General features: G+C 58.2%; 4 protein-coding genes across 4 annotated transcripts; all 4 read left to right on the forward strand.

Annotated features, from left to right (window-relative positions):
- Positions 1 to 669: 669 nt before the first annotated feature.
- EPS8L3 (EPS8 like 3) lies at positions 670 to 10303 on the forward strand. Its single transcript, XM_023757083.1, has 18 exons — positions 670 to 715; positions 830 to 894; positions 2325 to 2483; positions 2759 to 2908; positions 3021 to 3076; positions 3396 to 3535; positions 3611 to 3726; positions 4049 to 4172; positions 4257 to 4318; positions 4550 to 4624; positions 4936 to 5084; positions 7663 to 7744; positions 7973 to 8007; positions 8417 to 8510; positions 8678 to 8803; positions 9076 to 9149; positions 9627 to 9759; positions 9985 to 10303. The coding sequence occupies exons 1-18, from the start codon at positions 685 to 687 to the stop codon at positions 9994 to 9996; spliced, it is 1683 nt and encodes a 560-aa protein (XP_023612851.1). The 5' UTR covers positions 670 to 684; the 3' UTR covers positions 9997 to 10303.
- Positions 10304 to 12513: 2210 nt separating this feature from the next.
- On the forward strand, positions 12514 to 15435 carry GSTM3 (glutathione S-transferase mu 3). The gene is made up of 8 exons (XM_006092575.3): positions 12514 to 12621; positions 12997 to 13072; positions 13340 to 13404; positions 14077 to 14158; positions 14257 to 14357; positions 14676 to 14771; positions 14860 to 14970; positions 15238 to 15435. Exons 1-8 carry the CDS (start codon positions 12574 to 12576, stop codon positions 15334 to 15336), a joined length of 678 nt encoding a protein of 225 aa, XP_006092637.1. The 5' UTR covers positions 12514 to 12573; the 3' UTR covers positions 15337 to 15435.
- Positions 15436 to 17412: 1977 nt separating this feature from the next.
- Positions 17413 to 19210, forward strand: PRPF31 (pre-mRNA processing factor 31). The gene has a single exon (XM_006092577.3). The coding sequence runs from the start codon at positions 17457 to 17459 to the stop codon at positions 18954 to 18956; it is 1500 nt and encodes a 499-aa protein (XP_006092639.1). The 5' UTR covers positions 17413 to 17456; the 3' UTR covers positions 18957 to 19210.
- A 582-nt stretch (positions 19211 to 19792) lies between these two features.
- On the forward strand, positions 19793 to 22300 carry LOC102421283 (histone deacetylase complex subunit SAP130-A-like). Its single transcript, XM_014459035.2, is given in 4 exon segments — positions 19793 to 20386; positions 20389 to 21104; positions 21106 to 21564; positions 21567 to 22300. Coding segments are annotated over 4 exon segments (1989 nt in total). The 5' UTR covers positions 19793 to 19983; the 3' UTR covers positions 21978 to 22300.
- The last annotated feature ends 997 nt before the right edge of the window (positions 22301 to 23297 follow it).

The following is a 23297-nucleotide window of genomic DNA, read 5'->3' on the forward strand; positions in this document are numbered from 1 at the left end:
GGGTGCTCATGGAGGGCTTCACCAAGAAGGTGATCCTCGAGCTGAGATGTAGGGTTGAGTGAGAGGGACCTGGCAGAGGGTTCAGAGTCTGGAAAGACGAAATGACAGGAGACTTGGGAAGGCATTCGGGGAGCACAGGTCACTGATGCAGGGCCCCAGAAGTGTGCACGCACGGGCGCAGCGTGCCCACACACCCTCGTGAGCGGTGCCCAGCTTAAGAGCCAACATCGACCTCCCAACGCGCAGAACTGAACCGGCCGCACAGAGGCTGGCTTTGGCGGGAAGCCGGGGACAGCCCAGTCTCGGCCTCTTTCACACTCGGGCCCAGGACGGGATCTGGGCCAGGTCCCCGGCCACCAGCTTTCCAGGGCCCATCGAAATGGCTTTACTGACCAAATAACAGGAGGCCGGGAGCCTGCCTTGGGGCCCCCAGGCCCAGCACCCATGGAGCGCTCCTCGGTGGAGGAGGCATGGCTGGAGATGGCTCGGAGAGGCCCTGGGGCCAGGGCTTTGGGTCTCAGAGGCCCCGGGTGGGAGCCTGGTCCAGGCCTCAGGCGGGTCAGGGACCAGGCACAGGATCCGCGACCTGCCCCCCTCCCCCTCCGCCCTGGGGTTTCTCTCCGCAGCTGACGGCTGTCCCTTTGATTCAGTTTAGGTTCTAGGGACTCACTCAGCAGCGTCACCATGTCCCGGCCCAGCAGCAAAGCCATCTACAGTAAGTTCTCCCTCCATCCCCTCTCCCTGGCCCTCCGCATGCTGCCCACCCCGCACTGCCTCAGTCTCACCTGGGCCTTCCGCCCCCCACCCCACCCCACGCTGTCCCCCGCAGTGCACCGGAAAGAGTACTTGCACAGCCTGGCCTCAGAGCCCGCCTGCCCGCAGCACCGGGTGGAGGTGAGTAACCCGGGGCCCAGACAGTTTCCTGATTCCACGCCATTTTCCTGGTGCCCAAGGCCCTGCCCCAAATCAGACACCCAGACAAGTCCTGCCACAGAGCCAGCAGCCTGGCCCAGCCAGGTCAGGTGGGCTCGGGCCGGCAGCCTTGCTGGGAGGCCCGGGCAGCTGGGCGGGAGGGAGGCCGGGCTGGAGGTTGGAGGACGCCAGGAACGCCAGGGCAGCAGTGCAGACACGTGCAGCCACTCCCACCCCCACCTGTCTCCAGCCCCACCCCCTGCCACACCTGGTCCCAGGGAACTGCTCTTTGCCCTGAACCTGGTACAGGTGCGAGGAGGAATGTGTGAGGTCAGCGGTCCCACAAGGGCAGTATCTGGGCCTGGGCAGAGCTGCTTGGAGGCTCTCGCCTGGGAGGAGGACACTGCCCCTGTGGCATCCGGTTGCCTGAAGGGCTGTGGACACAACCAACACAGCTCAGGCCGGAAGGGCGTGGTGGGGAGGGCGAACCCGGGGCAGCAGCAGAGCGGGGCTGTCCCGGGAAGGAGGAGGGAGGGACATGGGCAATGGTCTGGAGGCTCCACAGGGCAGCAGAGGCTGGGACCGGGGTCCTGGGCTTCATGGCGGGGCGGGGGCTGGGAACTGGCTTCCCTTGGGCCCAGCGGGTGAGAGCAAGAGGAGGCACGCCCAGGATGCCAGGGCGTTTGCTCACGACGGACGCCAGGGCCCTGGGCATGCAGGCGGCTCCCCCAGGAGAGGCGCTGGGGCCTGGGCAGAGAGCAGGGCAGTGGGGCCAGGGAGGAGGCAGATGACACTCCCCCTGGAGGGGACCGAGGGCAGGACTGTGACCTGTGAAGCTGCGTTTGGACGGGAGGAGGAGGGGTCTCCGCCAGGAGGGAGAGTAACAGCGAACTGGAAACCGGGGATGATCAGACCAGCACGGAGATAAGATCACTGCACCCCACGGGGCAGGAATCGGGAGGAGGGGGGCCTGGGTTTCCTCCCAAGACGCTGGGAGGCGCAGGAAGAGCAGTGGGAAGGGGGTGGGGACCAGCATGAGCGAAGGTACAAGGCAGGAGTGCAGGTCAGAGAGAAGGCCCAGGCTGGGATAGCGGGTTCCCAAAGGAGCAAAGGAAGCCAGGGACGGAATGTGAGGGCCCTGCATCCCCCCAGAGGAGTTCGCGCTTTACTTGTTGGGTGGTGGAAGCCCACACTGACCAGCATCCGGCCCCCTCAGCCCCCTGGACCTGCCCAAGGCCACGTCCTCTCTCCAGAGGCCTAAACCCCCTCTCACAGCCCTCGGCCTCACTGGCCCTCGAAGGCTGCTCTATGGGGAGGCCCTGCTTCCTCCTCGGCTGCCCTTCCCCCACCCCGCGTGCCCCCTCTGCCCCCCTCTCCAAACCTGCTCCAGCCCTGGCCTCCTCGCCCCTCAGCACCTGATGACGTGTAAGCTGGGCACGCAGGGCGTCCGGGAGCCCAAGGACGCCGTGCAGCGGCTGCAGGAGCTGGACGCCCAGGGCCGGGTGTGGAGCCAGAACCTGCTGCTGCAGGTCAGAGACGGCTGGCTCCAGCTGCTGGACATCGAGACCAAGGTCAGCCCTCCGCGCACCTGCAGCCGGTCATCGCTAGCCCAGCTGTGGGAGAGCCAGCCCCGGGCGTCGGCTCCACCCCTCCCTGCCCCAGACGGCAGCCGCCCTCCCGTGGGCAGGGCCCAGGCCTAGGAAGAGACCGGGCACAGAGGCCAGGGGGCAGGGGAGTGGACACTCCAGCCCCAGGCCACTGCCGGGCTGGGGTGACCCCGGTCAGGAGCCCCCACGAGCCACCCAGGCTCTCGGTGACCTCACAGCCACCTTTCCACCTGGCCCAGGAGGAGCTGGACTCCTACCGCCTGGACAGCATCCAGGCCATGGACGCAGTGCTCAACTCCTGCTCCTACAACTCCATCCTGTCCATCACCGTGCGGGGGGCGGGCCCGCCGGGCGGCAGCACTCTGCTCTTCCAGTGCCCGGAAGTGGGGGTGAGTGGCCGGGGTGGGGTGAGAAGAGAGTGGGTGTGGGGCCCAACAACCATCCCTCCCCCCAAACACACACACACACACACACACCCCTGCCCACCTGCTACTCCTCCAGGCAGAGCGGCTGAGGACCAGCCTGCAGAAGGCCCTGAAGGAGGAGCTGGAGCTCAGGTAGGCAGCCTCTGCCCCGCCCCCTGCAGGAGCGCAGAGCTCCATCCAGCCCAGGTGAGAGCCCAGGAGCTGCAGCCCAAGGAACCGGGGCCTGGAGCTGGGAGGGGCCAAGGCTGGATGGGCTGGGGCTGGCCCAGGGGACACTGGAGACTGTCCCTAGAGCCTGACCAGGGACCCGAGAGAGCTCAGAGGTGGGCACATGAGGCAGGGAGTCGGGGGGAGGCAGGGAAGGTTCCAGGGGGAGGCCTGGAGAGAAGTGTGGCAGAGCCTCTGTCCCCAAAACACTGTCAAGCCTGTGTCCCCACTGTGTGCTCGGCAGACCCCGATTTGGAGTCCCTCACCCCGGCCAGGACAGATGGAGGGGGGCTCCTCTGGAAAGGCCACTCCCTAGGGAGCAGGCAGCCCCCCTGGAGTGTGGGCCCCCTCCAGAACAGCCCCCCTGGATGGCCCCAGAGCACAGTAAGTGTGGGGTGTGGGGACGGGGGAGGAGAGGTTTAGATTAAAGATCAGAGGCCATGCCCTCCTGCATTGTAGGTGTGCCACCATCCCCGCGGCCCCTGTCACGACACTCCAGTGCTCGAGAACCAAGCGCCTTCGCTCTGCCTCCTCCAAGGCGCCCCCCGACCCCCGAGGACCCAGTGAGGGACGAGGTAACCGCAGACTGTCTGGGCCTGCCGAGCTCCTGAGCCTGGCGAAGGGGGACACCAACCCTTCCCCCCAGAAACCAGGTCCCAGGGCAGCCAAGGCAGGCCTGGGGCTGAGGAGGGATGGGGGGGCGGGGGGGCTGGGGCAGAGGCAGGGGCTGGGGCTGGGGCAGGTTGGGGGTCCCAGGGGGGCCAAGGCAGGCCTGGGGCTGAGGAGGGACGGGGGAGGCGGGGGGACTGGGGCAGAGGCAGGGGCTGGGGCTGGGGAAGGTTGGGGGTTCCAGGGGGGCCTGATTGCCCGCCTAAAGCCCAAGCTCTTTGAGTCCAGGAGGTGCTGAACCACATCCTGAGGGACATCGAGGTGTTCGTGCAACCGCTGATGAAGGCCCAGGTCAACGCCAGTGCGAAGAAGACGAAGAAACAGGGGAAGAAAAAGAACACGGGTCCGGGGGGTGAGTGCTGAGGGCCAGGGGAGAGGGGTGGTGCCTCGGGATACCCTGTGACCCACCACCTTCTCCCCACCCCCTCCCCCACAGGGAGGACACCGGCGCAGTACTTCGATTGCTTCCAGAAGTTCAAGTACAGCTTCAACCTCCTGGTATGTGGCTCCCACAAGTTCCCAGCCCTCCCTCACACCACTGCCCCCAGCACCCCCGTTCTGGGGCCTCACAGGCATCCCAGGTTCTCCCCTGAGACCTCCCCTCCCCCCTCTCAGGACCTTGGAGAGTGCCAGGCCCCCAACCAAGGCCCGGGACACGGATGGGCCCTGGGGTCCGGGTGCAGGTGGGGTGGGTGGATGGAGGGTGGTGATGGTACCCTGTGTCCCCAGGGGAGGCTGGCCATCCATCTGCAGAATCCCAGTGCCGCCGAGCTGCTGCACATGCTCTTCCGGACTCTGCACTTGGTGAGTTGGGGGAGGTCAGGGTGGCGAAGAGGTACAAGCTGAAGTGTAGACCAAGCAGAGGCCAGGGTGGCGGGCAGAGGGTAGAGGGAGGCTGTGGGGTCTGCCCCTCACTCACCCCCACACATTTTCCTCGACCTCAACACACCATCCCGCTGTGTACAGCGCCCTGGGCAGACCAGAGGGGCTGGGGGTGGAGCCAAGGACTGCAGGCCTGAGGCCTCAGGCACTGCAGAAGCTGAGACTCCGGCCCTGCCCACTCCAGCTGGGCCTGCGGGAGCGTAGGCTTCCTGACATGGCCCTCCTCCCTCTAGGTCCTGACGCAGTGCCCTGAGCGTGACCTCGCAGGCCAAGTGATCTCACCCCTCCTCACCCCCGAAGCCGTCGACATGCTCAAGTTCTACCTAAGCCCGCCTGACAGTAACCTCTGGAAGAGCCTGGGCCCGGCCTGGACCACCAGCCGGTGAGGGAAGATGAGGCTGGGCTGGGGCATAGGGCAGGGCATTGGGTGTGGCGAGCTCTACACTGTCACAGACCAGAAACATCTCAAAGCAAAGCGGTGGCTCCACATGGAGCTCCCAACTCTATGTTACACCAAGTACAAACAATTTATTTATATATATTTCAGAGAGGAAGGGAGAGGGAGAGAGGGATAGAAGCCATCAATGATGAGCGAGAATCATTGATCGGCTGCCTCCTACACGCCCCCTACTGGGGATCGAGCCCACACCCAGGCATATGCCCTGACCAGGAATTGAGCTGTGACCTCCGGGTTCATGGGTCAACGCCCAACCACTGAGCCCCACCGCCAGGGCTGAAACATTTCTTTTTAAAACCATCGCCCGCCATTACCCGCCTCAGAAGGAAAGGCATTATCTCAGGAAAAAAGAACAATTCTCCCAAGAATGTAGAGTTGGCAACCTTCTACCAAAATACTTTCTCACTTTTGTCAAGAACAAAGTGAAAACGTGTCTCAATCGGGCCCAGAACTTAAGAATTACTGACGTAAGAGTTGCTGCAAGTGTAACGTCTGTAAGACTTGGCAACCAACTGGCCGAGGAGTTACGATCAAACGTGAGGTGCCACATCCGTGTAACCCTGAGATGGGCAGTTGGACAACAAGACCAAACCCAAACCGATGAGAGCCGTTGGGGGGCGGGGGGCGGGTAAACCCAGCTTGGATGTGCTGGGCTGGGGTATCAGTGAACATCCCACAGAGACAGGGGGGCCCCTGGCCCTCAGGTGAGAGGTCAGACCTGACTATGAGGGTTTAAGAACAGTCAGCACAGAAATGACAGCGCCACCTAGAGGCGAGCCCTCCACAGGCAGCCCTGGAACTCACCTTAGTGGGCAAGGTCGCTCTGTCCCGGAGAGAAAAGGGGAACTTCTATATGTAAGTGGAGAAAGGAAAGAGGATTAAGGAGGCAAAGAGAAATTCCCGAGAGTTAAAAGAAGAAACAAAAAAGCAGAGGCATAAAAACCAAGAGAGAAGAGGGTTTTAGAAAGAGAAACCACCAGGAAGTAAGCCACTTGCTCCGGCATCTTGCCTAGTGAGTTCTTTTCAACTCAGCCCCCTTAGGGGGTGGTTGTCCAGCCCATCCCACGACATCAAGTACAGTTCAATGTAGTCTATCTATTTAGCTGTGACAGAATGTACATAAGATGCAACTTACCATTTTAATGTTTTTAAGAGTATAATTCAGTGGCACTAAATACTGAACAATGTTCGGCAACCTTCACCACTATCCATTTCTAGAACTTTTTCCCGGTCCCAAACAGAAACTCTGTACCCATTCAGCAAGTAACACGATTCTGTACCGATGCCTCCCTCTCCCCAGCCCCCGTGGGCTCCTCCTACTTCCTGGCTCTGTGTATCATTTTAAATACAAAACTAGGTCAGATATGCCCTGGAATGTTTTCTGATTTCTTACAATAACAAGAAGTTAGTGAATGAGTGAGTTGGAAGACAAAAATACAGAAAATAGTCTAAAGAGGGTGTAAAAACCCTCAAAAGAGTTGAATTTCAGGCAAGTTATATTTAGGTGGCTTGATTTTACGCAAATTGACCCCAAGCTGTAAACAATGCTGAATGCTGTGGTTTGGAAGGACATGGGCCATACGAAGCCAGTGGACTTGGCAATCAGGAGATTATGGGGACTTTAGAAAAACTGGTAGCAATAGAGTAATGGCGGAGGTAAGAATCGGGTTGCAAGGAATAATGAAATGTAGGAAGGGCGGATAGACACATTCTCAAAAAAGTTGGTACAGAGAAGGGACTAGAATAACAGATTAAAAGTAGTAGTAACACAGTCAAGGGAAGGCCTGAGCATGTTTTTAAGGCAAAGAGAAGGGAAGGGACCGCTTAAAAAGATTCAGAAAATAAACAACTTATTTGTTCCCATTGAACACATATTCTTAGCTGCCGCCTATATACCCTCCACTGTCCTGGGGACAGCAGCTCCGGGGACAGGTGGGAGTCACGTGCAGCACATGTGAGAAGCGGAAACCCAGGCGGCCCAAGTGCAGTGACAGTGCAGGAGGAAAAATCCACACTGCCCTGCCCCCACCTTAGGGCCGACCCCCAGTCGGTGTGATCGAGTGCCCGGCATGTTCTCCTGGAGCTGATATTCTGAACTCCGTGGGCAGAGGCGAAGCTGGCCACAGATCCCCGCCCTGTGGGACCTGCTCGCGCCCAGCGCTTGCCCCTTCGCGGGTGTCCTGGGGCCTTTCGGCTGTGTGCGTGGGCATGACCAGGGGCGGGGAACTCCAGCCCTCGGGCCATCTAAGGCTCACGAAATCGTTTCGTCTGGCCCTGCTGAGGCATGAGGGGCGAGTTAATGAAATGTTGGGCCGGATACCGCAGGCTGGTTTTTAAGTTGATAATTGTGTGTGGCTCTCGAATGATGCTGTAAATGCCCAAATGGCCCTGGGCAGCAAGAAGGTTCCCCACCCCTGCCCTAGAAGGCCCCGAGGCTCGGTTCCGTCTCTTCCTCCGTCCCACGGCCTGGAGCGGAGTGGACTCAGCTTGGTTCTCTCCCCAGGGACAACTGGACAGGCCATGAGGTCCCGCCCTACCAACCTATGTTCTATGATGGCTGGCAGCCTCCAGAACCTTCCAACCAGGTAAGGGGAGCTTAGCACGGAGCCCTACTCCAAGCCCTGCCTCTGGCTAGTTTCTGCCTTCTCAGTCCACGCCATGGTCACATGGCAACCGAGAACCCACATGTAGGTGCAAGGCAGGCAGGGGAGGGGCCGTGAGGCAGCTGTGTGGGAGTGGCTCTGTGGCCAGCCTCCTGCCTCCATGCTGCCCTCCCTCACTCTGCCCTCGCCCACTCTGTCCTGCCCCCACAGGCACCCCCAGGATACCAGGACTCCGCTTCCCTCCGGTGAGCCCGGGGCTTAGCCAGGCCGTACGGTTAAGGGGAGGGTGAGAAGGGGCTGACCCTGTGACCTATGGGAGAGAAGTCCCCAACCGAGTCCTCAGAGATCAGCCACATCCCAGCCCCTGCTGCCTGCAGACAACGCCCCCCAAGCCCCACTAACACTGCCCTGTCATTCAACCCTGTGGAAACCCAACAGTGGCCTCCCGGCCTGGGTGGGAGACAGCTGGGCTCCAGGGCTGGGCCAGGGGCTCTGTTTCCCAGTCCTGGCTCCAGCACCCTCGGTGGGGAGGGTGGGGGGGGGGCGGGGAGGGAGGGGTTATCAGGTCAGGGAGCACCTCCTACTTGGCTCAAGTGGAGACACACACCATGGCCCTCCGTGCGGGGCCCCTAACCTTGTGCCCTTCACCCCAAGGCCAGTGCAGCCAGCCCTGAGAATGCAGGTCTTATTCGAGTTTGAAGCTAGGAACCCAAAGGAGCTGACAGTGGCCCCGGGAGAGGTGGTGGAGGTGAGGCCGGGCTGGGCGGGCGGGCGCTGCAGGCAGCTGGGGTGGGGGTGCGGGTGGGGCTGCTGGGGTGGGTGGCCTAGAGAGAGCGGGAACGTGGGGAGGGCCAGGGAGGAGAAAGCCTTGTCGGGGAGGAAGAGGCTCCTGTGACTGAGGGTGACTCCCGGCAGGTTCTGGACCACAGCAAGCGGTGGTGGCTGGTGAAGGACCAGACGGGAGACAGCGGCTACGTTCCCAGCAACATCCTGGAGCCCCTGCAGTCCGGGCCGTCCGGGAGGCAGAGCCCGGCCCTTCGGGTACTCCGGCGCTCAACCAGCCTCAGCTCTGGGGCCGGGACCGGAGCGGGTGGGGCGGGGGCCTCAGGACCGTAGAGAAGGCCGTCCTGGTTGATTTCATGTCATCGCGTGCTCACGTGGCCGAGCTTATCAGGAGCCGGAGCCGAGGCTAAGCCTGGGCCCTACCTGCCGGCAGCCCAGAGCAGGGCCCAGGCGATGGGGGCCCAGGCGATGGGGGCCCTGGGGGGCTCTGGGAGGAGTTGGTCTCTGACTCCCAGTGCCCCCAATTCTAGGCCCCGATGCTGCGACTGAGCTCCAGGCCCGAGGAGGTCAGAGCCTGGCTGCAGGCAGAGAACTTCACCCCTGGGTGAGCGCCTCGCCCTGGGGTGCGTGGGGGGCCTTGGTGGAGGGTTCAGACAGTAACCAAGGAGACCCAGAACCCCAGGACCTGCCTCCTGTCTACCTGCTACCTGCACGGTACTTACATGGTACATGACAGTCCCACACATGTTGCCCGGTCACAGCAGAAGAGGGGCTGTGTTCATGCCTAAGTGGGGAGCCCTTGCCATAGGGAAGGCAGTAGGATTGGGGGAACACAGGAGGAACCTCGGCTGCTACCCCCCCACCCCCCCACCTACCCCCACAAGATTTTCTTCCCTGCGCACCTCCCTCCAGACCAGGAGTCTGAAATTGGTTTAAGCCAAAATGCATAGGTTACTCCTTCACCTCCACACGCCCTGTTCCATGAGTTCTCCGGCAGCCCCAGCCTCGGAGCCCAAACGGCCCCTCTCTGCCAGACTCGGCCCAAGTCCCCTGCCCACACTGACGGCCTGTCTGTCCCCAGCACCGTGAAGGCCCTCGGGGCCCTGACGGGGTCGCAGCTGCTGCACCTGAGCCCGGGGGAGCTCCAGGTGGTGTGTCCTCAGGATGCCCCCCGGGTCGTGGCCCGGCTGGAAGCCAGCAGAAGGACGCTGGGGGTGAGAACACCCCGGGAACCCCAGTGGACATGTGGGGTGCTCCCTGGGTGACAGTGAGAGCCAGCAGGCCCGCCCCAGGGAGGAACTGAGCGTGGCGGGTTCTAGGCACGGGCTCTTCCCCCAGGGACTTGACAACACGGGCTCAGGCAGGCCTGGAGGTCCAAGCGGAGTGTCCACAGGAGCTCTGGGGGGTCCCTTCCCTCACCTCCATCCTTCTTTCCTCAGATAAGCCCTTAGGCACCAGCTCGGATGTCTCCAAGATCAAGGCCTTCTCACAGCCAGACGGAGGATCCGATTCTCTTTAGAGCCCCGAGCAGTCCTCTTGCAGGCCCCCAGATTGCAGCGAACCCCGCACCCAGCTCACACAGCAAAGAGGACGAGCAAGCCCAGAGGTTGGGCAGATGGTGCCCTCTCACTGCATGGGGAGCCCTCTCTGGCGACCATCTATTTATTGTGTCTGTCCTAGACCCGGAGCACGCATGCCTAGCTTTGTCAAGATGCCGCCGAGTCCTCTCCTCCCCAATAAAAGCACCTCCAAGCCTGGCATGCGCCCCCCTTGCAGCTTCTTCTGGGCCTGATGGGGGGCGGGGGGCAAGGGAAGGGAGGCAGGAGGAGCTGGGACACTGGGCAGGACCCAACAGCAGCCCTGCACCCATCACTGGACCAGACTGAGTGGGAGTGGGAGTCCCACCGCCACCTGGAACGCAGAGCCAGCCTTTGAGATTATGGCCCAGGCTCTGCTTACCCTCTTTCTGAACAAACTCCCAACCATGCTCACCATCGTTGCCCTTCTGCGCACATTGTTCCGGTGAATCCCAAGGCGCCCGCAGCGCCGAGGGCAGGGCGCTCCCCAGGAGCAGAGTCCAGGCTGCGGACAGCGGGAGGCTTTGATCAGCCGCACTGGCTGCTGGTCTGCTTGGCAGCTGCCTCCTTGGATTCCATTTCTGTCCCCTCCTGGTGGGCGAGCCGACCTTGAGCTGCCTCCCCAGCTTGTCTCTAGAGGCAGAATGTAGGGAACGGTGGACTGGAAGTTCAAAGTCCACCAACTGGCTGGCAAGGCACCTCACTCTCTAATCTAATTTTCTCAAAGATTAGTGAAGAGCTTCAGCACTAATGTGGCTTCTAGGATTTAAGGTACAGAGCACAGGCACTTCTACGGATTCCGTCTACACATAAGGCCTGATGTACTGTGGATCAAGGGCCCCTGGAGTTCTTTTTCTTTTCTTTTCTTTTCTTTTTTTTTCTTTTTTTTTTTTTTTTTTTGTTACTCCTCACCCAAGGATATTTTTCCCATTGATTTTTATTGAGATTGATTGGAAGAAAGGGGGAAAGACAGAAAGTCAATGTGAGAGAGACACATCAATTGGCTGCCTCCTGCACATGCCCCAACCGGGGCCGGGGATTGAGCCTGCAACCAAGGTACGTTGCCCTTGACCGAAATCGAACTCGGGACCCTTCAGTTCTCGGGCCGACGCTCCAACCACTGAGCCAAACCAGCTAGAGGCACCCTGGGTTCTTAGAGGTTTCCGTAAGTATCTCTTAGCTGGATTTGTCCAGGACCTTAACATGGCTGAGGCCCCAGATCACCCGAGGTGCAGACCGCCTACGTCACTCCCTCGAGTTTCCAGCCTCAGAATATCATCTCTTTTCCCTCAAGCGAAAACAGGCGAGACCCTCGGGGTCTGACACTCAAGGGCAAAAGTTAATCAGAAAGTTAATGTCTTGGGATGGGGAGGAGATATTAAGCCACTATCCTCTGGGCTGGTGGACCTGCAGGCGTCCTAGGAAAGGGGACACACTCCAGGACCAGGAAAAAAGTGTTTTAGCGCCGTGTCCCCCAGATTTCCCAACAAAGATTGAGATAAGGTGAGGGGCTGCCCGGATGTCCAGTTCAGTGGAACTAACATGAGCTGTGCTGTTAGACCTCAAACTCTCAAGAGAATTTGAGAGCTTAGAATGGCAACTCACCCAACCCCTCCAGGCCTCCTTTATCTCCTTCTGTGAAACGGGCATAAAATCTACTTCGCAAAGTTGTGAAGCTTAACATAATGAAGTACCTGGATGACTGCCTGGCATTTTATAGGAAGTGAGTGACTGTTAGTCCTATACCTCAGGCGAATTTGTGACTGGCCGTTTGTTATCTTGGGAGGAGAGATTCAGCCATTATGAATGTATCTGTCCCTGTGTGTTGCACTTTTTTTCTTTCTTCTTTTTAGTGAAATGTCCTTTTAAAAAGTCCCAACCTTGCTTCAGCCAGACTAATGGAGAAATAGGATTTCCCACATCCGGGGGCGAGGCGGGAAAGAGTTTGGGGTCCTAAGTGGCCGGGGCCCGGTAGACCCTGGGGCCCGGAACCTTGGAGGAGCTCTGGCCTCCTGCCCACCCACCAACATGCACACAAGGGTGGGGTTCCCGGGTGATAAAGCCACAGCCTTGACCACCTTCCCCCCTTGCCCCCCAACCAAGTAAATATCTCACTCTCCCGGGGTTACCCTCACTGCTCGGCTGTGGGCGCCCTTCCCACGCTGTGGGCACCATTAACGGAGTGCAACTCCCACCCTTGGGGAGCGCAGAGTCCCAACCCCAGGTCCCCAGACCCTCAGCCCCCCAGCCCCCCAGCACGCGCGCTGCACCCCTCCCGGGGCCACGGGACTGCAGAAGCCGAGCCCGCGCGTGGCCCAGGGGACACGTTAGGAGGGAACCCGGCGGGGGGCGGAGTCAGGCTCTCGCGTTGGCCCCGCCCACCACCTCGGGTATAAAGTGCCGCCCGCCCCGCGCTCGCCTCCCTCCGAAAGGCACGGAAAGGACACCACCATGTCGTGCTCTAAGTCCATGGTCCTCGGGTACTGGGATATCCGCGGGGGGAGTGTGCTCTCCACTGTCCAGCCGCTGCGTCGGGGAGACGGACGCAGAGGCCCCCGGGGGCTCCGGCCCAACCGGCCCCCACGGAAGCGCTGTCCTCGGAGCCCAGCCGCGCTCCCGCGACCCCAGCCCCGCCGAGTCCCCGTCGAGTCCCCGCCGCCGAGGCGGCCCCGGCCCCGCCCCTGGGACCCCGGCGGGCGGAGAGAGGCCGAGGACGGCCAGCCGCCTGGACGATGGCGGGGCGGGAGGGGGGCGCGGCGGCTTAACGACTACCGGGCGGGACTCGAGGCTCGGCAGCCCGGGCCGGGGGACGTTGGCGGGTGGGATGGGGGTGGGGAGGGGGCTGCGCAGGCGCCGACCGGGCTGTCCCCCCAGCTGGCGCACGCCATCCGCCTGCTCCTGGAGTTCACCGGCACCTGCTACGAGGAGAAACGGTACACCTGCGGGGGAGGTAAGGCGCGTCCGTGCCCCGGGGGTGGCATCGCTCCCAGCCCAGGGCGAGGGGTGCCCCGTCACCTGGAAGCGCTCACCTGCAGCTGGGCTCTCCCTGCGCCCAACCCCCCCAACTCCGTCCTCACCCTCCACCAGCGCGGCCCCAGCGATGAAGGGGTCAGGCAGGGGGGCCTGGGGATGCGCTCCTGGGACAGGCTCTTTCCCCAGCGCTTCCCACCGCCCTCGGGCGGGAAGGTAAGGAGGTCGGGTCCATTCTCTCTTGCAGCTCCTGACTTTGATAAAAGCCAATGGCTGGACGTGAAATTCAAGCTGGACCTGGACTTTCCCAACGTAGGTGGTTTAGGAGAAGGGGCCCAGAGGGAAGGCGTCACCTGGACCCTCACTTCTTCCCTCTCTGGCCTGGGGGGCATCTACAGCAGGGGCTCTTCGCCTGGATAGAATAAACAGCCTCCAGGGGCTCAAGAACTTGGAGGGAAGAGTTATTCTCACTTCCACAAAGCACTGACTCAAGTTACCAGTTGCTTCTATTGTGCATATGAGCAGTAAGTGACGCTGGTTATGGGCCATGTTTGTGGCTTTGTCACTAGTAGAAATCAGGTATTTTCATATTCTACTGGATATGTGGTAGGTATTGTAAATAAATATGTACATCCATCATACTTGGACATTGTGGTAATTATTACCCCTGCTTGTTATTTAATTCACTAATAGGCACATAATACTGTTACAATTTTGTTTTCTTAATGTTTTTATAAATTGTGTAAATATGTGTAATTTCCTTTATGCCTTTAAAAAACTTCTGCAAGAAGGGTCCATGGCACGCACGCGCACACACGCACACACACACACACCTGCCTAAATTCAGGTGGAGGCCCAATCTCCACCTTCTACTTATGTGCTTCTTCCTGCTGACAGGGCATCTTCTCTCTACTGTTCATGTCCCTGCAATTCTCACCTGCCCCAGGAGACAGGCAGGTTGTTCATTTCATCTTTTCCTTCCAGCTGCCCTACCTCATGGACGGCAAGAACAAGATCACCCAGAGCAACGCCATCTTGCGCTACATCGCACGCAAGCACAACATGTGTGAGTGGGTAGGGCTGGGGACGGGGACAAGGCTGGCCGCTCTCTGGGGGGGGGGGGGTGGATATGCCCAGGGTGATTGCTTGTCATCTGGCCTACAGGTGGGGATACTGAAGAAGAAAAGATCCGCGTGGACATCATGGAGAACCAGATCATGGATTTCCGCATGCAGCTGGTTCGAATCTGCTACAACTCGGACCATGTGAGTCTCCCCGGCAGGCAGGCATGAGGGAAAGGAGCCTCAGGAACCCAAGGTCAAGTCTCCATTCTCCTGCCACCTTCCACCAACCCAAGCTGTCGGAATAGGAAGCAGAACTCTGACTTGGTGGGGGTTTGTTTGTCATAAACTGTGGTGTTGGCCCTCTTCCGTTCCAAACCCCTCCTGTGCATCCTGCCATCCCAACCTGAGGCACCTGGAGAGGAAGGTGCTGGGGAAGGGGCCCTGAGCCCCAGTTAGGTGTGAACATGATGACAGCTATTCTCTCTCTCTCTCCTCCCCGCCCCCACCCCCCTGCCCCAGGAAAAGCTGAAGCCCCAGTACTTGGAACAGCTCCCTGGACAACTGAAACAGTTCTCCCTGTTCCTGGGGAAATTCTCGTGGTTTGCAGGGGAAAAGGTAGGAGGAGGGGAAGGGAGAGGATTGCTCTCTGTCGCTGCAGGTGCTCATGAACTCCCCCGACCTCACCATCTTACTGTGTCTCTAGCTCACCTTTGTGGATTTCCTCACCTACGATGTCTTGGATCAGAACCGTATGTTTGAGCCCAAGTGCCTGGATGAATTTCCAAACCTGAAGGCTTTCATGTGCCGTTTTGAGGTGATGGATGCTCCCTACACCTTTCTCTTACAGAAACACTCACAGGCTCCCTGGGACCCCAGGGGCCCCATTGTGGTGGGTCTTGCCCAACACCAGCTTTTGCCTCGAGGGATCCGTGGTTGGGCACCTCCAGACCTTTCCGTCTAGGGAAGGGTCCAGCTACTGTACCCCAAAGGGGGGTGGGGCCAGGCAGCTGTGAGTGCCACTGGTTAGAAACGGGCCTTCAGGCTGTGCTGGTCTCTGAGGCTTGGCGTGCTTCCCCTGCAGGCTTTGGAGAAGATCGCAGCCTACATGCAGTCTGACCGCTTCTTCAAGATGCCCGTCAACAACAAGATGGCCCTGTGGGGCTGCAAGAGAATATGCTAAGCAGGAGGCTGCCTCCCACCGCTTCCTCTGCCTCCTCCTGCCCCCGGGGGACCTGTGTGCTTTCTTCTCTGCTCTGCTCAATAAATAGCCCTTAGGCTACTGGTGTCCCACTGGATTTCTCTAGGGAGGAGAGGCCAGAGGAGAGTGAGGATGCGGGAGAATTATTACCAAGATGTGGCTCAGTCCCTGCAACACTGACACTCCCATCCCCCAGTGTGTTCAATGGCTACTATACAGGGTCTTGCCCGAGCCTTGAAGGTGAGCACTAGAAAGAAAGGTGAGCCCTGGCCTGTTTGGCTCAGTGGCTAGAGCGTTGGCCTGGGGACCAAAGGATTCCAGGTTCAATTCTGGCCAAAGGCACCAGCCTCAGTTGCAGGTTCCTCCCAGGCCCAGGCCCTGGTTGGGGCACATGCAGGAGGCAACCAGTCGATGTGTTTTTCTCACATTGATGTTTCTCTCTGTGTTTCTCTCTTCCACTCTCCCCCAAAAAATCAATGGAAAAAATATCCTTGGGTGAGGATTAAAAAAACACACAAAAAAACTTGTGTTAGGAGCCGTTCCCCAAAAAGCACTAGAGATGCTCATTTGCATTCATCGTTGAAGGTTGAGCAACTGGATTAAGGCATTTCCAGTTCAGAAGGCAATCGCTTATGTGACTCAGAAAGACGAGCTGCAGCCCATGTCATTGACGGGAGGGTGGAGTGGGGGCCGTGACGTGTGTGGACATGGGTCTGCCTCTCAAGCCAGCTTAGGGCTCAGCACCGGAGCCTGGCCTCACAGGAGAAATTGTACAGCCTTATCCTTCAGCGGCAGGGCTAGGTTGAGCAATGAGCCACACTGATAAACGGGGTTGGGGGTTCGGAGGGATGTGGGGGAGGAGAGCATTGGGGGTGAGCCAGTGATTTTTCCAATCTGCAAATTTGCTCGTGTCACTCTCCTACTTAAGTACAATCAAGGGATTCTTAAGCCTCTGGGGAAGGACGCAGTCTCCTCCAGTTTACAAAGTCCTTCAAATCGCTCCACTTCCTGTCCAGCCACCTCTCTTGGTAGTGCCACCTGCCCCTACCTGGGGCCCGGTTCCAGCCTTTCTGAATTCTCCGGGGGCTGCAGGGTGCTGGACATCCTGGCTCTGCCACGATAGGCTGGCCCCTGGACCTCGTGCCTCCTCTGACCAATGAACCCTCTTCCCTCACCGGTTGTCATGAGAAGTAAGCCACTCTGCCTAGAGCGCCTAGAACAGACCTGTGTTATGTAAACTTATAAACAAGTTATCCAAAAGCACCGCCACAGCAGCTTCCCACAGTTATGACTCAGCTCACAGGTGCCCGGTTGAGGCCTCCGTCTGTCTAGGTCTCCCACACACCTGACAGCAGGACCCCTGCTGACCACCTGGGACCTGAAATTCGAGTTTGCAAAACCCGTGTATTAAGCCACTGAGATTTGTTTGATCCTGACCAACATTCCCCCGGCTCCCCAGGCCAATATATATATATAGATTGATTTTAGAGAGGAAGGAAGAGGGAGAGAGAAATAGAAATATGAACAATGAGAGACAAGAGAGAACTATTGATCAGCAGCCTCCTGCAGGCCAAAAACACTGGGGATCAAGCCCACAACCCGGGTATTGCCGGAAGCCGTTCCACCCTTGCTGCTTGACACAGTCGCTGCAGGGAAGAAACATCTGCACAGCATATGTTTCAAGGGACCTGGCGGATATGGCATACTGTTCTTCATATGTTTGCTCCCCTTCTTGGCGCTATGTGTTTTAACCAAGGTCACCTCTCCGAGAAAGGTTGTTTACCCAAGTAGGGATTTTTCTCTGAAGTTAGGGAGGGAATAAAACCTCTTAACTAAGTGCCAGGTGGGTAGTTAATCACTTTAACTACAAACAATCACACTTAAGCTACATAATCTTTACTCCCTGGAATGGAGATAAGAAACGCCCTAACCTTTGGAATAGAAATTGATAGGATTAAAATCAACTGGTATAAATACAGATGGAACAAGACAATAAAAGACAGAACCTGAGCGAGGGCGAGACATCATCCGCTTGCGTAGAGCGGTGTCTGAAGCCAATTTCCTAGGAGCCGTGGCACCAGGATCGAGGAGGAGGCCTCAGGATGTCTCTGGCAGATGAGCTCCTGGCCGACCTCGAGGAGGTGGCGGGAGAGGAGGAAGGAGGAAGCTATGGGGAGGAGGAAGAGGAGCCGGCGATCGAGGATGTGCAGGAGGAGACACAGCTGGATCTTTCCGGGGATTCGGTCAAGAGCATCGCCAAGCTGTGGGACAGCAAGATGTTTGCTGAGATCATGATGAAGATTGAGGAGTACATCAGCAAGCAAGCCAAAGCTTCAGAAGTGATGGGACCAGTGGAGGCGGCACCCGAATACCGGGTCATCGTGGACGCCAACAACCTGACCGTGGAGATTGAGAACGAGCTGAACATCATCCATAAGTTCGTCCGAGACAAGTACTCGAAGCGGTTCCCCGAGCTGGAGTCGCTGGTCCCCAACGCGCTGGATTACATCCGCACGGTCAAGGAGCTGGGCAACAGCCTGGACAAGTGCAAGAACAACGAGAACCTGCAGCAGATCCTGACCAACGCCACCACCATGGTGGTCAGCGTGACCGCCTCGACCACCCAGGGGCAGAGGCTGTCAGAGGAGGAGCTGGAGCGGCTGGAGGAGGCCTGCGACATGGCGCTGGAGCTGAACGCCTCCAAGCACCGCATCTACGAGTACGTGGAGTCCCACATGTCCTTCATCGCGCCCAACCTCTCCATCATCATCGGGGCGTCCACGGCCGCCAAGATCATGGGGGTGGCCGGCGGCCTGACCAACCTGTCCAAGATGCCCACCTGCAACATTATGCTGCTGGGGGCCCAGCGCAAGACGCTGTCGGGCTTCTCGTCCACCTCCGTGCTGCCCCACACCGGCTACATCTACCACAGCGACACCGTGCAGTCCCTGCCCCCGGATCTCCGGTGGAAAGCGGCCCGCCTGGTGGCTGCCAAGTGCACGCTGGCAGCCCGCGTGGACAGCTTCCACGAGAGCACGGAGGGGAAGGTGGGCTACGAACTCAAGGATGAGATCGAGCGGAAGTTCGACAAGTGGCAGGAGCCTCCCCCTGTGAAGCAGGTGAAGCCGCTGCCTGCGCCCCTCGATGGGCAGCGCAAGAAGCGAGGCGGCCGCAGGTATCGCAAAATGAAGGAGCGGCTGGGGCTGACGGAGATCCAGAAGCAGGCCAACCGCATGAGCTTCGGAGAGATCGAGGAGGAAGCCTACCAGGAGGACCTGGGCTTCAGCCTGGGCCACCTGGGCAAGTCGGGCAGTGGGCGCGTGCGGCAGACGCAGGTGAACGAGGCCACCAAAGCCAGGATCTCCAAGACGCTGCAGCAGACCCTGCAGAAGCAGAGTGTGGTGTACGGCGGGAAGTCCACCATCCGCGACCGCTCCTCGGGCACCGCCTCCAGTGTGGCCTTCACCCCGCTCCAGGGCCTGGAGATTGTGAACCCACAAGCGGCCGAGAAGAAGGTGGCGGAGGCCAACCAGAAGTACTTCTCCAGCATGGCCGAGTTCCTCAAGGTCAAGGGCAAGAAGAACGGCATCATGTCCCCCTGAGGGTGCACCCTGGGTGGCCGCCCAGGGCAGACGTGGAGGCCATGTGCTCCCAAGGGGTCAGGGCTGGGGGCTCCGATGGGGGGAGCCCGCCAGTGCCCAGTGCCCGGACTGTCCAGGGGGGTGCGGAGGCCCCTGCACCAAGGTCCCCCCCCCAGTTGGGGGCAGAGCAGTCCCCACCACACCTCGTTTTTGTTATTTTAACTGGGAAAGGAGATACTTTTGGGGAAAGTGTGATTAAAAGCACATTGTCTAAAAAAAATAAAAATAAAAAGACAGAACCTGGCTAGAGATCCTGGCTGGAACCTGGCTAGAGAAGCTTGCTAGGCTGCTGATCAACTGAACACTGTCTTTGTGTCATTCCTTCTTCGGGTACTAGGGTACTAGGGTACTAGGTTTCTCAGAGCCCACAGTGGTCACAGCAGCGCTGAACTGTGTGGGGAAGGGCATGGACAAGGAGAAAGCAGCGACCATCTGAAGCCTTTTCTTGATGATTCTACTCTCCGATTCGTGGACAAACTGTTTGAGGCTGTAGGGGAAGGCCGAAGCTCTAGACATTCCAAGTCTAGCAGTGATGGGAGCAGAAAACGAGAGCTGAAGGACGTGTTTGGTGATGACTCTGAGATCGCCAAGGAATCCTCAGGATGGAAGAAGCGACGGATACCCCGTGTTGAGGAGGTAGACGAGGAGCCGGAAGTGATGCCTGGGCCTCCTTCAGAGAGCCCGGGCATGCTGACCAAGCTCCAGGTCAAACAGATGATGGAGGCAGCACCACAAATCAAGGAGAGGAAGAAACAGCTGAGTTCCATCAGCCCCCCTACAGCTCAGCCAGAGACTCCTTCTTCCTCCCAACCAGAGCGACTTCCAACTGGCAGCACTATTCAGCCCTCCCAGGCCGCCACTTTCATGAATGATGCCATGGAGAAGGCAAGGAAAGCAGCTGAACTACAAGCCCGCACCCAAGCCCAGCTGGCACTGAAGCCAGGGCTCATTGGCAATGCCAATATGGTGGGCCTGGCCACTTCATGCCATGGGCATTGCTCCCCCGAAGGATGAATTAAAAGATCAAACTAGGGCTGGCTTTAGCTCAGCGATTCCTTCGCATATAAAAGATCAAACTAGTGGCATCGGAGGGTCTGGAGCCGAGGACGTGGGCCCCCGAGCTGCGAGCGCAGGGGAAGGAGCTCGAGGCGGCTCGGTGATCACTCGGTGCAGCGCCCAAGTGGAAATGAGTTCTCAACAGTTTCCTCGGTTAGGAACTCCTTCCACTGGGCTAAGCCAGGCTCCTTCGCAGATCGCCAGCAGTGGTTCTGCAGGACTGATAAACCCAGCAGCGACAGTCAACGATGAATCTACTCGAGATGCTGAAGTCACTGCCAGGGAGCACATGGGTTCCAGCAGTTCCCTCCAGGCCCGTGAAGAGAAGCAAGAGCCGTTGTGGTGAGGCCCTACCCACAGGTGCAGATGCTGTCGACACACCATGCTGTCGCACCGGGCACCCCTGTCACTGTGACAGCCCCACCAGCACATCTGACGCCTGCAGTGCCACTCTCATTTTCGGAGGGACTTATGAAGCCGCCTCCGAAGCCCACGATGCCGAGCCGCCCCATTGCTCCTGCTCCACCTTCTACCTTGTCACTGCCCCCCAAGGCCTCAGGGCAGGTCACAGTTACCATGGAGAGCAGCCTCCCACAGGCCTCAGCCATTCCCGTGGCAACAATCAGTGGACAACAGGGCCATCCCAGTAACCTGCATCACATCATGACCACCAATGTGCAGATGTGCATTATCCGCAGCACTGCTCCTGGGCGCCCCCTACACATTGGAGCTTCTCATTTACCTCGAGGTGCAGCAGCTGCTGCTCTGCTGTCTAGTTCTAAAGTAACCACAGTCCTGAGGCCGACTTCCCAGTTGCCAAATGCTGCAGCCACTCCACCAGCAGTCCAGCACATCATTCACCAGCCAGTCCAGTCTCGTCCACCTGTGACAACTTCTAATACCATCCCTCCTGCCGTGGTAGCAACTGTCTCAGCCACCAGAGCTCAGTCTCCAGTCATTACTACAACAGCAGCACATGCTACTGATTCAGCACTGAGTCGGCCAGCTTTGTCTATCCAGCACCCGCCATCTGCGGCCATCAGCATTCAGCGCCCCCCCACCCCCACCCCAGTCACGGGATGCAGCAACAGGAATCACACTGCCCTCGCACCCTGCCTTAGGGACACCAAAGCAGCAGCTTCACACCATGGCTCAGGAAACAATCTTCAGCACGGGCACCCCAGTGGCTGCGGCGACAGTGGCACCCATTTTGGCGACCAACACAATCTCTTCAGCAACCACAGCCGGATCTGTGTCACACACACAAGCCCCCACGAGTACAATTGTTACCATGACAGTGCCCTCCCATTCATCCCATGCTACTGCTGTGACCACCTCAAACATCCCAGTTGCTAAGGTGGTGCCTCAGCAGGTCACACACACTTCTCCTAGGATCCAGCCCGATTACCCCACAGAGAGGAGCAGCCTGATGCCCATTTCAGGACATCGGGCCTCTCCAAACCCTGTGGCCATGGAGACTCGAAGTGACAATAGACCATCTGCTCCTGTCCAGTCCCAGTACCTCCCATTACTTTGCTCCGTCCCTATCGGAACCCCAGGAAAGCTGCTTACCACCACTTTCAGCGATACAGTGACGTCCGGGTTAAAGAGGAGAAGAAAGCCATGCTGCAGGAAATCGCCAGCCAAAAGGGAGTGTCCTGTCGTGCCCAAGGCTGGCAAGTCCACCTCTGTGCTGCCCAGTTGCTACAGCTGACGAATCTAGAGCACAACGTTTATGGAAGGCTCACCACCCTCCAGGAAGGGATCGTCCCCAAGAAGAAAGCGGCGACGGACGACAACCTGCACCACATCAACGAACTCATCCAGGGGAACATGCAGAGGCGTAAGCTGGTGATGGATCAGATCAGCGAGGCCCGAGACTCCATGCTGAAGGTTCTAGATCATAAAGACCATAGATGGCCATAGATTTGCTCCGGGGCAAAGCAGCTGTCAAAGATGTGGAAGAAGAAACTTTTCCTACACAGCTGAGCAGGCATATTAAGTTTGGTCAGAAATCGCATGTGGAGTGTGCTCGATCTTCTCCAGATGGTCAGTATTTGGTCACTGGGTCTGTTGACGGATCCATTGAAGTATGTGACTTCACAACTGGGAAAATCAGGAAGGATCGTAAGTACCAGGCCCAGGATAACTTTATGATGATACACATGCTGTTCTCTGCATGTGTTTCAGCAGAGATACAGAAATGTTAGCAACTGGGGCCCGAGATGGAAAAATCAAGGTCTGGAAAATTCAGAGCGGACAGTGTCTAAGGAGATCTGAAAGGGCACACAGTAAAGGTGTCGCCTGTCTAAGCTTTTCTAAGGACAGCAGCCAGACCCTCAGTGCCTCTTTTGACCAGACCATTAGGATTCACGGCTTAAAGTCTGGGAGGGATGGAAATGCATCCACAGGACCTGAAGGAATTTCGTGGCCATTCTTCCTTTGTTAATGAAGCAACCTTTACACAAGATGGACATTATATTATCAGTGTGTCCTCTGATGGCACTGTAAAGACATGGAGTATGAAGACCATAGAATGTTCAAACACCTTTAAATCCCTGGGCAGCACTGCAGGGACGGACATCACTGTCAACAGTGTGACACTGCTTCCTAAAAACCCAGAGCACTTTGCTGTGCAACAGATCAAACCCAGTGGTCATCATGAACATGCGGGGGCAGACTGCCAGCAGCTTCGGCTCTGGTAAGAGAGAAGGTGGTGACTGTGTTTGCTGTGCCTGGCGAATGGATTTACTGTGTGGGAGAGGACTTCGTGCTCTACTGTTTTAGCACCGTCACTGGCAAACTGGAGAGAACCCTGACAGTCCATGAGAAGATGTGACTGGTGCTGCACATCATCCTCATCAGAACCTGATTGCTACCTACAGTGAGGATGGACTCCTCAAACTCTGGAAACCTTAATTAGACTTTTTTCTTTCTTTTTTTTTAAATATATTTTTATTGATTTCACAGAGGAAGGAAGGAGAGATAGAAACATCAATGATGAGAGAGAATCATTGATCGGCTGCCTCCTGCACAACCCACACTGGAGATCGAGCCCACAACCGGGCATATGCCCTGACCGGGAATCGAACCAGTGACCTCTTGGTTCCTGGGTCGATGCTCAACTGCTGAGCCACACCCAGCTGGGCGACTTTTTTCTTTAAACTAGCTTGAGAGCATGAACTTAAATGGAGACATATTCATGTATAGCTTTTTTTTTTTTTTTTTGCCAGTTTCTCTGACTAA

This window comes from Myotis lucifugus, unplaced genomic scaffold, assembly GCF_000147115.1.
Source record: "Myotis lucifugus unplaced genomic scaffold, Myoluc2.0 scaffold_101, whole genome shotgun sequence".
NCBI lineage: Eukaryota > Metazoa > Chordata > Mammalia > Chiroptera > Vespertilionidae > Myotis > Myotis lucifugus.